Source organism: Ceratotherium simum, chromosome 8 (genome assembly GCF_057802395.1).
Source record: "Ceratotherium simum simum isolate JZ-2026a chromosome 8, ASM5780239v1, whole genome shotgun sequence".
NCBI classification, from domain to species: Eukaryota; Metazoa; Chordata; class Mammalia; order Perissodactyla; family Rhinocerotidae; genus Ceratotherium; species Ceratotherium simum.
Window position 1 is genome coordinate 57843948 of NC_141907.1, and position 20527 is coordinate 57864474.

At 37.7% G+C, this 20527-nt stretch overlaps 1 protein-coding gene across 2 annotated transcripts in view; it reads left to right on the forward strand.

Moving 5' to 3' along the window:
• Window positions 1–20527, forward strand: part of SLC4A4 (solute carrier family 4 member 4) — a 274164-nt gene that overhangs the window by 98925 nt on the left and 154712 nt on the right. For both annotated transcript variants that reach the window (XM_087434419.1, XM_004419157.3), the window contains exon 5: window positions 1178–1357. In XM_087434419.1, coding sequence (XP_087290545.1) covers window positions 1178–1357 — 180 coding nt within the window. The remainder of the gene's footprint in view (window positions 1–1177; window positions 1358–20527) is intronic.

Consider the following 20527-nt stretch of genomic DNA (forward strand, 5'->3'; position numbering starts at 1 on the left):
ATCAATTTTCTTGTAAAACTTTTGGAAAAGAAGAACTTTCATTCTCTTCTCCACTTTTGTGTACTGAGAAGTTTGCCCAAGGGGAAAATATTGACCTGTGCTAGATGCACCCATGTGCCTGAAAATGTAGGCTTGGGGTCCATTGTTCTGGTTCTATGCAGGGGACAAAGCTCTACCTGCCGTCGTGTATCTTGCATAGATTCTGTGATGTTTTGTCCTGAGTCCCATTCTGGATGGAGGAAATGTTGACCTGTGATGTGACATTAGAATAGGATACACTAGGCTACATTTATGCCATGTGGCTGACATGCTGACTTGTGAGAAATAGAATTTCTTATTTTTTATTAGAGTAAAACCTGTCCTTTGGCAGAGCCACCCATGGAGGAATTTCTATGAAACAATCATCTTTTCTCGTTAAAACCATTCTAAAAAAAAAGAACTAATAGAAATTTTATTTTATTCTTTGTAGTAAGACTAAGGTATTAAAATTTCATAGAAAATTCTGGTCAGGTTATATTTTAAAATGAGTAATGGAATATATTGGAAAGGCTTCAGTTGGATCTAAACAAGAAGAATAAGCCTCCCTTCTTAGAAAAGACTAAGGCATAAGTTTGTAGTTTAATCTTTCTTTCACTGGACAAATCAGTGTTCAAATAAGCTGATATGGGGAAAGGTATTGTTTTCCTTTATTTTGTCCTATTATAAAGAAAATATAACGTTACAGAAGAATTTGGAAAAATAGATTTAAAAATCAATAATGTCACTACATTAAATTTTGCATACTTGAAGTTTTTTTCATGATTTATATTTCTGGCACATTTGCTATGATAACTTTCTATTTTTTAATTAATTGAAAAATGTAAATTACTGACTTACTGTGTTACTCATAGAAGAATGCGATTACTGTGAATTCACTATTAACTCAAATTGAAAAAAATGAACAAGACCGTTCTTCCTCTCCAAACATAATTAATACTGTAATATTTATAAATCTTTCATTACTGCAGTATCCTTGTACCCTGAATCTTTTTCTTCATATAAAGTGGGAAGTTGGAAATTCGGAAAATAGTATATTGACTTTAAATTTGAAGATGACATTTGTAAAGTTAGAGTAAAAAGTTAACTTCTTGGTCTTGTGACTGAGTTTTGTTTTTGTTTTGCTTTGTTTTTGTATCAGAGATGATTGTTGACCATCAGATTGAGACAGGCCTATTGAAACCTGACCTTAAGGATAAGGTGACCTATACTTTGCTCCGGAAGCATCGGCATCAGACCAAGAAATCCAACCTTCGATCCCTGGCTGATATTGGGAAGACAGTCTCCAGTGCAAGTAGGATGTTTACCAACCCTGATAATGGTAATGCAGGGACCGACTGGCTGCTGCTCTCCCTTACCAGTCTCACTCACCTTTACTCCATCTCTTGTCATCTTTTTTTTACCCCTCTCCATATTTCTTCTTTTCTCAAGTTCATGTGCCACAGCCATTTCATAGTGACACTTTTTATACAATCGGGCAGGTTTGTAGTCCTGTTGGAAAGATTTCAGCGGTTGTTGTAGGCTGCAAATGCCAAGATGCCTTACTTGCTCCATACACGTCTATTCTGATTGACTGAGGTGGTTTGCTAATAATGCTGAAATAATGATGAAACAACTGAGTATTTCAGATGAATCAGCAGACTTGTAGATTATTGAGTGTGTCAAAGAGTATGCTTTTGATATGGTGGTGATATGGTGTCAGAATTAGGAGGATAGACTAAGATATGATAAGTGCTCTGAAATCTATCACGAAGTGTTTGCTTGGTGTTTGAGAGGGTGTCCAGCTTATAAATGATCGTTCATCAAAGTAAGGCTCAATAGTATTTTCACTACTTAAAAGAAAATCTCGTTTGTTATATGATAATGATAGTTAGATGTGAGAATAGTTATTCAAGGTGGCATATTAATCCCATCATATCCATTATATAGCAATAGGAAAGGCACTGTCTTATTCATCCTCTATTGTGTTTACCAGAGTTTCCTGTCAAGTGTCTATCTTCTATATCATTGTCTTTGTTTCAAATAAATTTCATGGTTGGATGCAATTTTGAGAAGGGAGAAGTTAATTTCCATGAAGTGTGGAAAATGAAAGCGTGGTGGGAAGAGCTGCAAAGCACTGGGCTAGTAGGACTAGGTCTCTCCCGCTTCAGCCCTGGGCTTTTTAGTATTAAGGGAAATGAGTAGATAAAGGAGCTTCTAATTCATTGTCCTCAGCTGCACTTTCAGAACAATATGAAACATGTTGTCACGGCAAAAGTGGGCTAAATGAATTGTATAAACTGAATTCTAACTCAGTTGCTCCATTTCTGCAAATTGAGTTTTCTGACTTAATATTAAAATTAATGGTTGGTTGGAAGACAGCTTACTATGAGCAAACTTTCTCTGATGTATTTTTGAACCATTCCATCATTGTAGTTTCTTAGTGAGTGTTCAGTCATTAAGTAGAACCAAATGAAAAGTTCAGTTTTATTGAGTGACTTATATATTGATTTAATTGCTGCTGTAAATTTTTTTTTAACAGCAAAACAGGTTATAAATAAATAATGAAAATAAAAATACTCTTTATAAAAAACATTTACAAAAGGAAGAATCTAATCTAGAACATTCCTACTATAATTTGATGGTTCTACCATTATCTGGAATATTGCTGCTGACTGGAAATGTTTTGGTTTTGTGTGTCTCCTCTAGTTTTTTTTCTCCTTTTATTGTATTTTTGAAGAAAGGGGTTGTTTAATGGCTGAAAATGTTATGAGGTGAACACTTTATTATAACTGATGTCACAAATATTTCATTTTGAAAACAACCCATGTTATTAAAATTATGGCAATTAAAGTAAAACTCTGTCTTTTATATCTTATTTGTTATCTTCTTTCTCATATAAAATGAAATTCCATGATTTGGAGATTTATTTTTTTATTGTAAAGTTGGTGGTGGTATAAAGAAAGAAGCAAGAAAATGCACTGTTTTTGAATATTGCTATTTTTGCAAACAGAAAAGGAACAAACATGACAGAGTGAGGGTGCCTTATACCAGTATGGTGTGAGCTTCATTTTCATAGAAGTGCAGGCAGAGTGAAAATTAGGAACAGATGGATCTTGGAAGCTAGTATCTTGTGTTTTAGGAGAAAGTATTTGGATGTGGAATACAACTAATGAGCTGGTATCTCTCGTCATTCCATCTTTTATCCTATCAGTAGATCTTTGTACTTCAGAGGCAAGTTGAAATTGCCTTCGTCATTCACCTTGTCACTTGTGAAATGTTGTATATGCTGGGCAGAAAGCAAATAGGAAGGGCAGGCAGTTCTTTTCCTTTCTGGCTCTTCAGCTGGTCGGCCCACACCCTGAAGCATGGAATATGATTATGCCTTTTAAAACATATTATTATTAGCCTTTGTGTTACCTAACTCCTTTTAAATATCCAGAGACAAGATTTGGCTTTGAGAAATTCTATGGTAATGAATTTCATGTGCCTCCAAGGTACGTTATAAATTATCAGAGGGCAGACTTTTGGTTTTCTAAAGGCACTTGTTCTTAACGTGCAAGTTTATACAGTTTAATTACTTAATATCTTTAACTCTTATGAAATGTTCTTAGAATAAATTTCTAAAATAAAGAATTATAGAATTTGCTACTCATTTAATAAACCGGAATCTTATATCTATTGTAGTTGGAGCTAGATTCTAATATCCTCATGTAAAACCTAGACAACTTGTTACCTTAGTTTTCTGTCATAGGCTAGAAAATAGACTCATTGACACTGCCAGCTTTAGTTGTAGTAGCAACAATATAATTAGTAGCTGAAATTTATGTAGATACTTCAGAATTGGAAATTTTTTCATTTCCCAGTGGTGTGCTGGAGCCACCTCTTATCTACTCGTAAGAGCCAAGTGTTGTCAGAATTTTTTCAGCTGGTTGTTAAACATAGCTACTATTAAACATTAAATTATATAAACATACAATTAAATAATGATATTAAAGACAATGATAATAAGCACTCAAAATTCATCACTTTCTACTTATTTTACTATAGTCTACACTCTTCAGGTTATTTACATCTATTGTGTCTGTATGGTGGAAATACTATAAAGTGATGTGCTACTGTCACCTCTTCCCAACTTTACATTCAAGTGACTTCATATTGGAAGCTGGAAATTGTCCATGATGGTAGTATTTACACCATAGACATCAGCATAAGCTACCAAAGAAGGGCTTGATTTATAGTTTTGTCAATTGTCTCTAGACTTAAAAAAGTGGTGGAGAAAATGCTAATAATGCAGATTAAATTTAAAAGTGTGTAGTGTCTATAGCTCCTGTCTTAGTCAGCTTGGGCCATTATAACAAATTGCCATAGACTGGGTGGCTTAAACATCGAGCATTTATTTCTCGTAGTTCTGGAAGCTGAGAATTCCAAGAACAAGGTGTCACAGATTTGGTTCTTGGTGTGAGGGCTGTCTTCTTGGCTTGTAGATAGTCAGCTTCTCATTGTATCTTCACATGGCAGAGGGAGATTGACTATCTTTCTCCTGTCTTTTCTTATAAAGGCACTAATCCCATTCATGAAGGCTCTGCCCTTATGACCTAATTTCCTTCCAAAGGTCCCACCTCCTAATACTGTCACATCGGAGGTTAGTATTTCAACATATGACTTTTGGGAGGATACAAACATTTAGTCCATAACAGCTGTTAAAATGTAAATAGCACAAAGAATTGAGGATATATTCTTTTGATATTCAAAAACTATTATCCAATTTAGCAAAGAATATGATTTAGCATACCATTGATAAATGAGTGAAGTCTGACATAAGTCTTCATTGTTTTGCTATTGTCTTACTTGTTACCATATATGATAATGGCTGTTCAACATGGACATTGGAACTATGCTTGTTTGCCATTTGCAGTCATAAGTTGGCTACCGATAAAATAGTTTGGTAAAAATCAACAAGAGCATTTTATGAGAATCATCTGGCTATATGCAATTTACAATAGAGTGTTGCATATTTTATTATTATTTGTGTGTGTGCTACACATTCTTTATGTCAGTAAAATTTATTACACACATGCACACACAAACACACAGACACACACATTTTCCCTAGGAGAGCTGATTTTCAAACATTTACCAGCATACCCACTACCAACTCACCACTGTCTTTGCATAGCTAAAGACTCTCATGTTTTAGAGTCCTGATGTGGCTTGGGGTTCAAGATGATTTAGTGTTTTTTTTTTTTAAAATGAAAAACATTTTATTTGTAATAAATCAGGGAAGAATCAGGCTAGTTTCCAAGATGTTAATTATTGTGGAATTGCCACTTGTCTGAGACATCTGTGAATTCTGGTGGACACGTCTGCCGGGTACTAAATTTTAGTTAAGTGCTATAATTTCTCACTGTATTAATTGAGGCATTTCTATGGAGTTAGTGTTGCATGAAAAAATTAATGAGGTTTTTATTTCCTCTGGTGTTAGATTTTCCTTTACCTACTCCGTTTCTCACTATTGTTTTAGGTTGAACCATGTGAAATTACCATTTCTGTGGGTGAGATAAAGTTGGCTATTGGCAATTTCATGTGATTCTACTTAATAATTTGGTCTGAAGTACTTAGATAATCGTTCTGTATTATTGTAGTTTACTATGAAAGAGTAACATTTAAGCCTAGGGATGTTCCTTGGTAGTATTTAAAAATCAAGTAAGGTGTATTTAGTTTGCTCTTTATTAAAAAGTGAAAGTAAAGTTTATACTTAACTGGTATTGATTCAATAAATATGTAGTAAGTTGTTTATGACAAGGTTACTTGATAACTGTTTTAAAAAATCGTGGTTTGTAGGATGATCTGATTTTTAAAAATGTCATTTACCACTTAAATGGATACTTTTGATATGGATTGTCTAAGCTTAGAAAAGATGAATGAGACCCTATTTAAGGACCGAGGCCAGGTAGGGACCGTAATTCGAGTATTCAGCTTTTACTACCTTTGTGGAAGTTTGGGCAAAGCCATCATCAATCTGTCCCTGTTCTTTTCCTGGCTTCTTCATTTTTTTTCCCCCTAGACTATCATAAAAAGCAGTTGTTTGCCCTCCATGGTCTGGGAGTACAGATGCCCTTTACTGAGAAGTGACTTTGGTTATCCAGTTGGACCTAGACTATGAGTTTCATTTTTCCCCAATCCAATTTTGTGACCCCATTTTTCATTAGTTTTTTTTTCCAATAAAAAATTAGAAAGGTAATTTAGTACTCAGTTTCTATGTCTGTAAAAACAGAGATAATGAAAATTAAATAAGATAATATATGTAAAATGTTTAGAATGGTAACTGGCACATAGTAATCACTCAACAAATAATATTAAATTATATATAATATGTTTAAGCACAATTAAGAAAGAAAAATCTCGTATTGAGTACAAGTGGTTTCTGGAATGATATTTGCTTGTAGCTTACTATTTAGGAGGAAACTCATGGGGTAGTGCTGATTTATTTCCTCTGCCCTTTGGTATTGGTATCCAAATTGGATATGGGAAAGGAGGGAGCCCTTTGTCATCAGAGCCCTCTTACAGAAAAGTCTGTCCGCTTCATGGATTTTACTCTTTGCTAAATGGGAATCATGGAAACCCTAAACCACACTGAGCATCCAAGACTTAATAAAGCTGCTCCAGCAGGTAGATGAGGAGTTGGAAAAGGTGGCAGCTCCAAGCCAGGGCAGGTGGCTCCTGGGCCTCATGCTGTTTCTCCGTGCTTTCTCCCGGTGCACTGTGGCCTCTTTTATATTCATAGGAACCCAGGGCCTGTTCCTGGTTGAACCTCTGGGTTTTATCCTCAATTCAACACTTTTCTTTTTTTGTCAAGTCTGAGAAGTGTGATCTGCTTGTTCCCAGCACTTGCCGCCACTTGCTTTCTCCCCAGATTCCTCTTTTCAATGTTATCTACCAGGCAGGATGCAGCTTCCTAGCTCTCTCCCACACTGCCGTTTCTGACATAAGCACACAACACTTTTAGGTATTTTAAAAAGTCTAGTCTGTTGCTATTACCTATAGTAAATGGTGGTTAGCAACGTAGAACAAACAATGGAAAGAAATTTTTTTGTTGTCGTTAATAGTATTTCTAGGCCCCATTGAAATGTAAGTGGTATTAGTTAGGCTCTTTTTGCTTTGGATCTGATTTGAGATTAGGAGTAATCAAGCTATTTGGTTTGGATATTAGATCAAGCTGCCTGGATACTGGCATGTGGTGGATCTGACTGGGACCACTGCCAGGTTTGGCAGCTTTCTTAGTCCCTTTAGAAATTCTTAACTTTTTGTCTGGGTTTGGATTCCAGCTTATCCCAATTGTCTCTGGCCGGGTTGTTCTACTTTGCAGCCCCCCTCCCCCTATATCCTTGAATTTAGTTCTGGTTCCAGAGTCAATGGATGAGACAGACATTTCCCTAACTTTCTCAAAGATTCTGTTCCTCTGAAGCAGGCTATCATGCTTCTCCAATTCCAAGATAGGTCAGCAGACAGGCCCACATTACTTTAAGTTGAGAGTCATCTTCCCAGGTGCCTTTCTGCACACGATCAGCTCTCTCCAAAAGCCAACAGCACACATCCATCTGTTTTGTTCAGAAGTCTAATTCTGCGTTCATTTGCACAGCACAGATGAGTGTCCTGGCCAGAACCCAATGAATGATCAAGCTCTTCTCAGCCTTAGATTAAATGAACCAATCCATGGAAAGTTTCTAGAAAAGTGCCAGAATGAAAGTATTCCTTAATAATAGTAACTTAATAACAGTAGTATTTCTAGTTTATTTATCAGACACCATTCCTATTTTCTTTTTTTTTTTTCCCTAGGCAGGTGACTGATCTTTCAGATTTATAATGTTCAAATCTTCGAATAAACAATAACACATTTTTTCTCCAACGGTCGTTACCTCCCAGTATTTGCTAGTCGATTCTGTTCTTTATGGCAATGAAGAGTCGGGCTTAAGAGGTATAAAACAAGTGACTATTTAGTTTTTGACATTAAAGACCTACTTTATAATCTTCTTGAAGATGTGGTGCCATCTTTTCCAGAGGCTTCATTCTATTCCTGGACTAAGACTCAGTAGCAGTGTGATGTTGAGCGATTCACATAATATCCTTGAGGCTCATTTTTTTTATATTTGTAAAATAAGGGTAGTAATGTCTTATTCTGTTTATACAACCAGGAATAAATGAGATATCTTTGTGAAAAGTGTTTAATAAGCATAACATGAGATACCACTGTAAGGAATAGCTATTATGCAGAAATATTTTAAGGGGCAAATTTAGTGCCTTGCAGATTTAAAACCAAGGACAGAACTTCCATTCCCCACCATTATTTTGTATTGTTATTTCCTGTGTCTCTCAATTTTTTTTTCTCCCACCACTCCATATATGAAAACATTCTTGGAGTTTTATTTTTAAAACAGTGCTACTTTCATTATCAATTTTACAGATGCCAAATAATACATAATGAGGCATCATTCGTGGGCTTTATAATATTTTTAGAGTATAAATATTGATCAATATGTCTGAGAAATGACAGTTCTTAGCTATCAATAAATAATATATGTAAAGCAGAATGTTACCAATAAACAAAAATATGTTGAAATTTTACTAATTGCCGTTCTGTTTTACACAGCCAGGGTCTGTGATGGAGTAAAGGAATGGAATGTTGCTCTGTGGCTTATCCTACCACATATGAGTACTCCCTTCTCTATTTCTTCCCCTCTGGAAAAGCCATGTACTTAAAGGCCCCTCACTGATTTACTGCTGATAACCCTGAGAAAATCTCCTTTCAAGGCTTGAGATCTCTGATAGAGCCACCCTTGTGAAGTCTTGTTTTCCCAGCCTTGCCTTGCTCTCAGAGCAGATAGAAGAGTAGGTGTACATCTGGGACCACGTCCTGGTCTCTGTGAAAGAGAAATAGAGAGAAAAGGAGAGGGAAGGCCAGGAAAACGTGAGGAATGGAGGAAAGGCACAATGAAGACATGAGATGTGAGCACTGTGGCCTCTTTACCATGTCTTCCCAAAAGAAAAAAGAGGGAATAAAATTAAAGTCTTCCAAGAATGATTAAGCATGCCTGATCCTACTCAAACTCTATTTCAGTACAAATACAAAGAATAAAAGGAGATCTTTTCAGGTTTGTGAACCTGATTTCTTAAAAATCACATTTTGAATTTAAAGTAGGCCAAGGTTGCTGTCTTTAGTATTTTCCAACACCCTTCAGGATATTGAACAAAGGAAACATCATTCCATCTATGATATTACTAGTAGTAGCAATGACAGTAATACCTCCCATTAATTGAGCTCCCATTTTATACAAGGCATTGTTCTCAATGATGTTTCTAATGTATGTATCATATCCATTTGCAGGTGAGAAATCTAAAGTTCAGAAATGTAAAATAACTTGCCCAAGCATACAAATGGAGGAATCTAGTGTGCTTAACAACAGTATGTTAATTCACCTACGATGGGTAATGAGCTTCCCCAACCATGATTTATTTCCCACACATCAGTGAGTCCAGGTCTCTGACTTTGTGTAATTGTGTGATGTTGAAGGGCTCTGGAGATCATTCTCTATCTAGTTGGGAATACACACCAAACATGGCGGTTGAGTGTCTTTATTGGCTTTCCAAATGGAGATTTCTAGGCCGCCTGTCTCATGTGTTTACAGGGGAAATGCTGCTGTACTCTTGGGTTGAATTTCTTGGCTAAATGACAGTGTGGAATACGTAGTAGGTGCTCTGTAACTGTTTGAACATATAATATTGCAGTTCCGAAAGAGCCCTAAAACTTTACCATGAGTAAAATTTTTCTTCTTCTTAATAGGCTTGTTAAAAAAGCATTTTTCTGGAGAGGTTTTTTGATCTATTTGCATGATTCAAGCAGAGACACCCTCTTTTGAACAGATTTAAGATTGATGGTTTGGGGCAAGTTGATTCTCAATATTTTTGAATATTTGAAAAAAATCCTCCTCACACACCTTTTTCTATAGTCTAGATATTGGAAGCCATCACTCGAGAATCTTTAGAGCCATAACTTTCCTCATCAAGTCACAATAATATAAGGCAATTTCTACCTTGTTTATGCCTCAGGCAAAAGTGATTTAAAAGAGAATACATGAGATAGTAGCAAAGCTAAGTAGTTTATTTTGTAGCTTAAGTGTAGAAGAGGTACAATGAAAGCATTATTTGGAAAAGGCATTCACAATATATCATTACCATGATATAATTATAGAAAGTTTGACTCCAGCTTTGGGAACAACTTTTCAATATTTTATCTTTGGAGTAAATTTGTGAAGAGAAAAAAAGCAACATGAAAGGGTTACAGAGTGTGTATCTCATCCTGCACAGAAGTACACAGAGGGTCAAACAAATCAAAATGTTGGAATTTGCCAATATAAGTAATGGATGCTGTGAGCCTCCCAGTTTTAGGAGGGTAAGCAGCCAGATGGCTCCAATCAGCTTTGCTAAAACACAGGTGCCAAGTCTCCATGGGCAGTTTCATTTTCATGCCTGTCTTTGGAGCCAGGTTCTTTGCTGGTGTGTGCCAGGCTCCATTCCACTGCCCTCTTGATGGTGAGGTTCAGCGTCAGTGGAGGCTGTCTATGCAAAAAGGAGTTTCCAGCCTTAGTTCCCAGCAAATAACACACTGACATGTTGAGGGGAGTGGAGGAGTGAGAAGCTGCTGGGAAAAGTGTTATCAGCACCTGAGTTCTGGAGCAGCTGCTGATCTCTTGTACTCACTTCAGGAGCAAGCCATGGTATCAGCGATAAAATTTGGGTGGGCACATACTCATCAGAACCTAAAGAATGTGAAACTCTGTTGGGTTTACTTTGCATTGGCAACCTCTGTCAGTTCTCATTGATCTGGAATTTCAGTAGGTCCTTGCTTTGGCCTGGATAAATGGCTACCAGTTTCCTAGCCTCTTTCATTTCCTTTAGTTAAGCGTGCAGGAATATTGGCTCTATAAGCGTGCGGGAATATTGGCTCAAGTTGTCAAAAGAAATAGGAGGTGAAACTTGGTCAATATGATAATATATGTTTCTAAATGCCTCCCTCTTGACAAAAGCAATTTTGGAATAATCTCAACTGGTTCATTTCCCTTTTTCATTTTTCTTAGTGCAGTAAAAACTTGCAAAGAAGTTCAATTATGGGAAACAATTAAAAATTCAGATAGCAAAGAGAAGACATCAGATTTGCCTCAAACAGGTGCTGGCACAGATGGCCCACTCACAAGTCCTGGCTTTATTTACAGCTTTTAAACACAGACAGATAAATTGACAAAAATGTTTCTAGATTTTGTAATGTGCTGAATGCCCAAATTTGGCCATAAACTTACATTAATTTGTAAATGATTCAGTTTAAAACTTGACCTCTCAAGTCACCAATAGCCTTAAGAAGACCATTTACTGCCCTGTCATTTGCACACTTGTGTAAATAGATGATCAAATCTTTGCTTTTGGTTGGATATGCTTTGTTAATGACAATCTTTATTATTGAGCAGAAAAAAACTCTCTCAAGTCAAATTGTATGTAGTCTAATGGTTAGATACTTCCAACCTCATTGTCGTTCCTTGAAGGATAATTGTGCTGCCTATTTCTTACTAGCGTTGAAGTGAGGTGTTTAATGAGAATAGCTAAATAGATGACATGAAACTAACTTCAGATGGAAGTTGATGAAAAGTATCTGGAGGAACCATACTATTTATTCAGCCTGCATCATTATTCTGTCTTTGATGTGGTCTAAGATTTGGCTTGGGTGCACCACGTATTAAAATTATAGTAAAATAAGTATTAAAGTGCACCAGGAAATGAGGACTAATATTCATTTCTAAATTGGTTTATATTAGGGTATTGATTTATCTATATCCCAGTCTCATGTTTCTGAAGGGCTGAAAAACAGGTGGCAAAGGAAATTGAAAGCCAGTTTTATATTCATCAGGGAAAATATTTCAAAAGTGGAAATATGAAGTGTTGCTTTCTGCATTCGTGCACAAGATCCGTAGTAGGGTCTGTTGGGTAAATCATAAGAAAGCTCCTTACTAATATAGCTCTGCCCCCTGTGCTTTCCAAAACTGTGCGTAACTTCCCTCTGTGTGTGCTTATGTGGTGCAAAATTATTAACAGTCTTAATCTTACATCTTGAGATTAATGTTCATTGTGTAAATCTTTCTTCTGGATACAACCCATGTTCTATGTATTAGAACTGCAGGCGGAGCATCCACTGGTACTTGGGGAACTATAATGATTGAATGTAATTTTTTTGAGGCCTTTTCATTCTGTGTTGGGATTTGCTTCATCTAACGATGCAGGGTCATGGGAGGGTGTGTGTGTCAATGTAATATGTCATTGTTCTCCTTTAACTCGCTTCTGTATTTGCTTTAGTATTTTTTTCTTCTTAATTAATGCTTCCATCTTCATCTTTGCTGTGGCTGCCCATTTGTCCTCCTCCTCCTCCTGTCTTCTGCTTCTGACACTAAAGCCCGCAGCCCGCTTGAGAACTCAGTGCCCTGCCTAGCAACCCGCACCTTGGACGATGACTCTCGAGTGCGGCGCTCTCCCAGCGTGGGATGGCTAAGTAAGTCAATCACTAGGGGAAGGGATGACTAGGGGAAGGGCAAGGATGGTGGCGGTGGTGGGCAATGGGAGGGGACGAAGACTGGGCTCATGGTTACTGAGTGGATGGCATCCTCATGAATGCCTGAAAGGATAAGGCCTACAGACTCCTAAACTCACAATTACTGATTTGTTCCTTCTATTATCAAAGAGTACAGTAATAATGTACTTTCTGGGTGATCTGCCATCCTGAATTCAAGTTGAGTACCTTGTAAGGCAGTGGAAAGAGTTGGAGAGTAAGGGTTAGGCCCGGCACTGGTGGTCCCCCCTCCGTGGGACACTCTCGGAGCCTTGGTTTCCTCATGAAGGTAATGAGGCCGTACCTTCTTACTTCAGAGGATTGTGAAGAAGATCACTTGAGATGAGGTCTCTGAAGGTGGTTTGAAAGCATTCTGGTGCTGGGTACGAGGAAGAACTTACTAAGTTAGTGGTCTTAAAAAATCCCAAATATCCATTATGTATTAGAAAGGCAATAGGTGCTATGGACAATGAAAAAGTAGCAGAAGATAGAATCTTTGTTTTTTAAAATAAACGGCTCTGTTAAAGAGACAAGATTTATACGCATAAAACCAAAAGAGAAAAGTACATGCACAGAAAACTACAAGGACTTTCCCCAAGATTTCCAAATTTGATTATATATGATATAAATTTCTTTTAGTTGCCAAGAAGCCCATCTATAGTGACATCATTAGGCTTTTAACTATTTATTATTACCTTTCTTATAATAAACCTATTGATTTAAGCTTTTTACTATTTTAGCATGAGGAAATTTCACTTTCCTGGGAATATGTGTTTCTCAGATGACTTAATGGGGGAAGTTTTAGTTCATCCTAAAGTGGTATTTGTTGCACTACATCCTTCCCGGGCTTTTCTTGGAATACATTGGACATTTTTAGAACCTGTATTAATAATCTCTATGTCCCGTAGAGATATAAATGTGTATGCTGCACATTACTGCATGCCAGGCACTGTACGAGGCACCAGGTATTTAGAGGTAAATAACCTGAGTCCCTGCTCTCCGGGGGCTCCTTTCTAATGAGGGAGGCAGGACCAGTGGATGACAACTATATAAAACGCTAAGTGAAATGACTGAAAATACACACACACACACACACACACACACACACACACACACACACACAAGATTATGGGACCATTTGCTTGGTCTGGGAGTGGGGATGGTAGAAGAGGCTTTTGGAGGAGATGATTTTGGGGCTAAATCTTAAAGGAAAAGTAGGAGTTTGGTAGTAGAAGAATTGAGGGAAGGGCCCCTTATTGAACTAATAACTTTGTAATGATTTCTGCTATACAGAATGTCTTAGGAGCTTGGATAATAATTTTTTCTTGAATAATAATAAAAGTTGCAAACACTAATTCATCACTTCTTAGGTACAAACCCTGAGCTAAGTGCTTTATATGATACCATGTAATTTTCTGAACAATCCTGTGAAGTGGCTATTGTTATTATCCACCTTTTACAGATAAAGAAATGGGGCTTAGAGAGGTTTACTAACTTGCCCAAATCACACAGATCATGTTTCTAGGGCAGGATTTGAACTTAATCATATGGTAGTTTCATCTATAACTTGGATGGGTAATGTCTTATTGATGTTGAAGTATAGGAAATACAAGTGGTTAGATTGCCAAAAAGATCTACTGACTCTACAATGAACCTCTAATACTCACATCATTTTCTCTGCAAGAATCATGCATTTCTTCTAATATTTTTTTTTTTCCTCAGTGATGTCTCTTGGGGAAAAAATAAATTCAGGTATGAAGTTTAGTCATTGGGGTTTGAAGTTGGGCAGGATTGTGTTAGAATCCTGCATGGACCACCTGCTAGCCTCCTGACTTTGAGCAAGTTACTTCTCTGCTGTAAATTTGGGTTTCTCAGCTACACAATTGGGTTAATCTTACCAAGATAGGATTGTTGTGAGAATTAAATTAGAAATATGTAAAGCATTTGGCATAGTTTTCAGCACTCAAAAAGTCCAGCCTGACTGTTATTAGCAAAGTGCTTATAGGAATTGCTCAGGAAATTGTAGCTGTTCTTATTCTCTGAAAGTTTTGTTTATTCCATGTCAGACATTTAGACATTGAAATATTCGTGTGGATAAAGCATCAAGGAAATTGATCAAAGTGTTCAGTTTGTTTTTTTAATTTTATTTATTTATTTATTTTCCCCCCCAAAGCCCCAGTAGATAGTTGTAGGTCATAGCTGCACATCCTTCTAGTTGCTGTACATGGGACACGGCCTCAGCATGGCTGGAGAAGCTGTGCGTCCTTGCGCGCCCGGGATCCGAACCCGGGCCGCCAGTAGCGGAGCGTGCGCACTTAACTGCTAAGCTACGGGGCCGGCCCAAAGTGTTCAGTTTGTTGATGACATGGAGATATGGCAACTATTTGGAAATCAACCTAAGACCACACCCTGGGCCAATCCTTCTAAGAAAACACGTTTTAGTCATGAGAGAGGATTCTTCTCGTTGTCTGTTTATATGATATATTCTCTTCCTAAATGAACAGCCTTGGTGTATAATCTCCATCACCTCTCCCAGTGCTTCTTATTGCCTACATCAATTCAATATTTAATATACACGTATTATAATGAATATGTGCAAAGTGGTGTTAAATCCTGCTGGTTCCACTAGCTATCCAACCTCATTTTCATCTCTTCTCGGTATGAACTTCTAGTCTAATCAGCTTGTCCTTTTCCTTTTGGCTTATATTGTACTTCTGGGCCTTAGTTGATTCTTCTGCCCTTCCAAGAATGCCTTTTCAAGTATGCCTATCCCAAACTGTTCAGTACAGTGCAAATGAAGTTAGTTCTCCTTTATAAAATGGTTCTCCTAAACACAAAAGATTAAAATTCCATAGCTCCTATTATCTGTGTCTCATAATTGAAGATTTACCATATATTGTTTTATGTTGCCCTCTGATGTTCCATTGTTTGTATTTTTTCATTTCAACTACATAAAAAGCTCCTTTAGGGCAGGGACTGTATCTCATGCATTAGTGTCTCCTCCAGTGTAGTGTAGGTACTGAAAACGTGGGAGCTGTACAGTACACATTTATTAATCCTTGACACCCTATCATTTCATTAAAAGCCACCAACAGCCCAGTTTTCACTAGGGCCCTTCTTGGCCACAGTAAACTATTAACCAGAAGTGAATATTGTTTACCTACAAAAACTATTTCCCCATATTTCTGCTCATCCTGTTTTGATGAGTTTGGTTATCAGTTTATTCTAATAGTTAACATGGAATTATTTTTCAAAAACACTGCCAAAAATGTCAGCTAAAAAACAGAATTGTGAACAAGGTTCCATTAACTTAATCATTCAGTATTCTTAGCAAGATATTTTCAGGCTTAGTGTAATTTGAAGTAGCTAACTACCTTTAAAAAGCTACATTTGAAGTTGCTTTTGAGGAGTAAGCTCTCATCATTTTTACATTGTGTGCTCCTTATCTTAGTTGTCACCTGAGGCACATGTGAGCTTACAGCTCTTATCCATTTCAAATGCTGCCAAGATATCGAATTAGAAGTTGGAACAAAACCAAAAATGATTTCCTCTTACAGATCTCACTGGCAGGTCTGAAACCAGCCTGGACCACTGAGAACAAAAGAGACGCTTTCACCTCTGTTTTTCAGGACAAGTTAATACCCACCTAAATGCTTTGCCATTATTAGAGTGCAAAAGCATCCTCTATCTTGGTAGAACCAGAATGGCTCTTCACTCTGAGCGCTTATCTGTGAATTCAGTTTAACATCTAACAGTCGGCATCCTTGAGCCCTTGGAAAACACTTGTGTCCTCTTGCAGTTATTGGCAGTTGAGATCAGCTGCTTCAGACTCTTAGGTCTGAACTTCAAAGAAGAAAATGTGGTTGAGAGTTTTTTCCTGCCATCTCCTGCACATTCTGGCATCTGTCTTCACTTTGCTTTGTGTTGTGTCTGTCTAGTGTGTAAATCTACGAGGCAGGGACCTCCTGATCCAGTTCAGTGTTTTGCTTTGTAGGTACTTATCCAGTGTTTGATGTTATTGCTGTCCTAAGTATTAATATTAGATAATACTGTTTGTTTTTTTTAATGAAACTACAATGGAGTAACTGTAGATTCCTGTTTCATCTACAACCAGATTACACAGTTAACATTAGAATTTAAAGAACTGAATTGCAAGTGGGACTTTTTTACTTTAAAAAAATTTTTTTTGTTTTTCTTTTTGGGCATTTCTGGAATTAAGCAATTGAGAGTGTTTCAACTGTTGGAAAGTTTACTGACTAAATAAAAATTATAATTTTCTCTGGCTCTAGAGTTTTCTTAAAAAGTTTTGGGACTTCTTAGGAAAGTGGTGCACCCAGAGAGTTCACTTGAATAAGTTCAAGTCAACAACTGTTCACTGAACTCTTCCTCTGCTAGTTCCATAGTCCAGTTGGAGAGGATATGAGGGAAGTTCATAGGTAATGACGATTTGAGGGAGGCAATGATAAGGGCCACCAGAAGAGTCCAAGGACAGACCTGTTTGTCCACAGTGTGTAACACAGAAGAATGGATAGTGGGGCATAGAAAGAGAATTGAGAAAAAAAATTTCCTTAGAGGAGATAGACTTTTCACTTTCTTTTTCTTTTGTTGAGGTATAATTGACATATATTAGTTTCAGGTGTACAACATAATGATTTGATGTATGTTTATATCACAAAATGATCACCATAATAAGTCTAGTTAACATCCATCACCACAGGTAGTTACAATTTTTTTCTTATGATGAGAACTTTTAAGATATACTCTCTTAGCAACTTGCAAATATGCAATACAATGTTATTAACTATAGTCACCATCTTGTACATTATATCCCCATGACTTATGTATCTTCTAACTGAAAATTTGTACCTTTTGACCCCCTTCACCCATTTTGCCTTATCCTCCCACCCCCACCTCTGGCAACCACCCATCTGTTTTCTGTGAGATAGACTTTCCAATGGGCCTTAAACGATGGGTTGTACTTTCACAAATGGAGATTGTAGTAAAAGCAGGATGAGACATTGAAAGGCGATGGTAGGCTGAGAGAAAAGTATAAAAGCAACCAGATTATTGAGAAAGTATAAAGAAGAGTTTATGTGAGGTAGAGTAAGTTGACACATTTAATTAGCAGAGAAGACATGAGAACGGAGCATGTGGGTGTTAAGGTGGCAAAATAATCAAGCCATTTTGTGGAAGGTCTATGAAAGTTTTTTTAGCATTGAAGTAGCATGGTCAGAACTGTGTATTAGAGAAATTAATCTGCCAGGGGTTATTTGAATGGAATAGAGTGGGGAAATGCTTGAGGTAGGGAGAGAGTTAGGAGGTGATTGCAGTAGACCAGGTAGAGAGAATGAGAATCTGGGCTAGGATTGCAATTGTGGAAATGGAAAGGAGGGGATAATGCAAGAAATGTTATAGAGATGGCATCTGCAGGACTTGGCTACGGATTCCATGTTAGGGGAGGAAGAGGAAAGAATCCAGGATGGCTCAGGTTTTGAACTTGCAGCTGGGGAGATAATAGGAAACGATTCATGGAAAAAGGGGATGGGGTTTACAGAAGAACAATAGTTCAGATTTCTGCCCCCATCATGCATGCTGTGGCCATCTTTGAAGATATATTTCACTAGGCAATTTTTAGATGATTTATCATGAGCCAAGACTCTTAGATTTCTTCTTTGTTATACATTCTCACATTAGTTTTTCAGATACGTCTAAATCTACCTTTGGGATGGAGAATAACCACCACAGCACAGCTCTCTTTAGGCAACTAGTGAGTTTAGAGCATTTTCATCTTTTTTTGTTTGTTTGTTTTGTGTGGAAGATCAGCCCTGAGCTAACATCTGATGCCAATCCTCCTCTTTTTGCTGAGAAAGACTGGCTCTGAGCTAACATCCATGCCCATCTTCCTCTACTTTATATGGGACGCCGCCACAGCATAGCTCAACAAACAGTGTGTCGGCGCGTGCCCGGGATCTGAACTGGCGAACCCCGGGCAGCCGCAGCGGAGCGCATGCACTTAACCGCTTGCGCCACCAGGTCGGCCCCTAGAGCATTTTCATCTTGATTCCAAGCATTTTACCTTCCATCCCTCTGTTCCTTTCTTTAGCAGGTTTGAAACGTGGGCTTGTTCTTGATTGGGATTATTATTTGGGTCATTTATTGTACCATTCTCACAAACAGTTTTGGCCTTTTAAAAGTCAAAAGGAAATCAAAGTACAACTTTCAAAATTCGGAGTCACAAGTTTCAAAAAACTGTAGGAAATAAAATCTTTCAGCAACCTGAAATCTACTTTCAGAGGTTTTAGTTAACATTCAGAAAGACATTCAGAAAACTTATGTGATATCCGAGAATGAGTTACAACGTTCTTCAAATACAGACAGTCCTAACCACTTAAAAAAAAAAGTTAGTTACTATTTATCCTGAGCTTCTGAAGAGGTCTTGTTAGTTATTCTATCGATATCTAATATTGTATTTACAACCAGCTGAAGTATATGCTGACTCTAGAAGTCTATAAATAGAGAGAATCAAAGTGGAGAAAGAATAAAAACTTAGAAATTCTGTTATATTTCAGAGTACTGGGGACTTGGAGGAGATTTCAAGAGGCACAGATTTGGAAAAACTTTGACAATCTGCTGGAATTATAAAATAGTTTTTTTCCCAACAAGGAGAGTTTGGGATTTGTGAGCATTCAAACTTGTGCTTGGAAAAATGGTGATATATGGAATATGTTCCTAATCAAACTTTTCCTCTCATCACCAATTCTCTCCCTTTTCCTCACCTTCTTGTTCCTTACCATCTTTCTCCCTTCTTTCAGACTTGGAACCTTAGAGTCATCTTTGATTACGCACTCTCTCTTTCCCTCTGCCTGCAGTGAACCACTGACTCTGTTAAATGCTACCTCTGTGATATTGCTTGCATCTGTCTCTTTTCTAATCTTACTGTCATTGCTTCTGCTCAGGCCCTTATTTCCTCTTGCTTAGTCTCATCCAATAGCCTGTTATCTGGGGTCACTGCTTATAGTTGGTCATATGCAAACGCGTGCTATGCTTTTCTTTCCAGTTAATCTTATCATACCTGGCTGATAAGTTACCTCCTCATGTGGAAATGGTCAGTGGCACCTCTGTGCATCAAACAACATCCAAACCCCTGGGCCTGGCATTCAAGGCCCATTGCACAGTGGCTTAAAGTTAAGTAAGCAGCGGGGGCTGGCCCCGTGGCTTAGCGGTTAAGTGTACGCGCTCTGCTACTGGCGGCCCGGGTTCGGATCCCGGGCGTGCACCGACGCACCACTTGTCTGGCCATTTTGAGGCTGCGTCCCACATACAGCAACTAGAAGGATGTGTGACTGTGACATACAACTATCTACTGGGGCTTTGGGGAGAAAAAGGAAAAAAAAAAAAAAAAAGGAGGAGGATTGGCAATAGATGTCAGCTCAGGGCCGGTCTTCCTCAGCAAAAAGAGGAGGATTGGCGTGGATGCCAGCTCAGGGCTGATCTTCCTCACGAAAAGAAGAAAAAAAAAAGTTGAGTAAACAGCATTTCACGCTACCGTATCTGCACTACATTTCAGCAGCTACTTACCATTACTTGAATTTGCTGGGTGCTTCCCTCTGTCAGTGTCTTTGCCCTGAACATTCTCTCCACTGGGAATATTCACTCTCCTTCTTCTTTAGACTTTCTGTTGAAATTCTGCCTATCCTTGAAGGCCCACATTCTTCTTGAAGCCTTCTCAACTTGAGATATTCTCTACTGACCTTGAACTCTGCAAGCACCTTTTTTGAGACTCCTCACATGCTGTTTATCTCTTTCTGCTTTGTGGTATAGTGTGTAGTACATGTCTTATTGCCTCTACTAGCTATACATTTC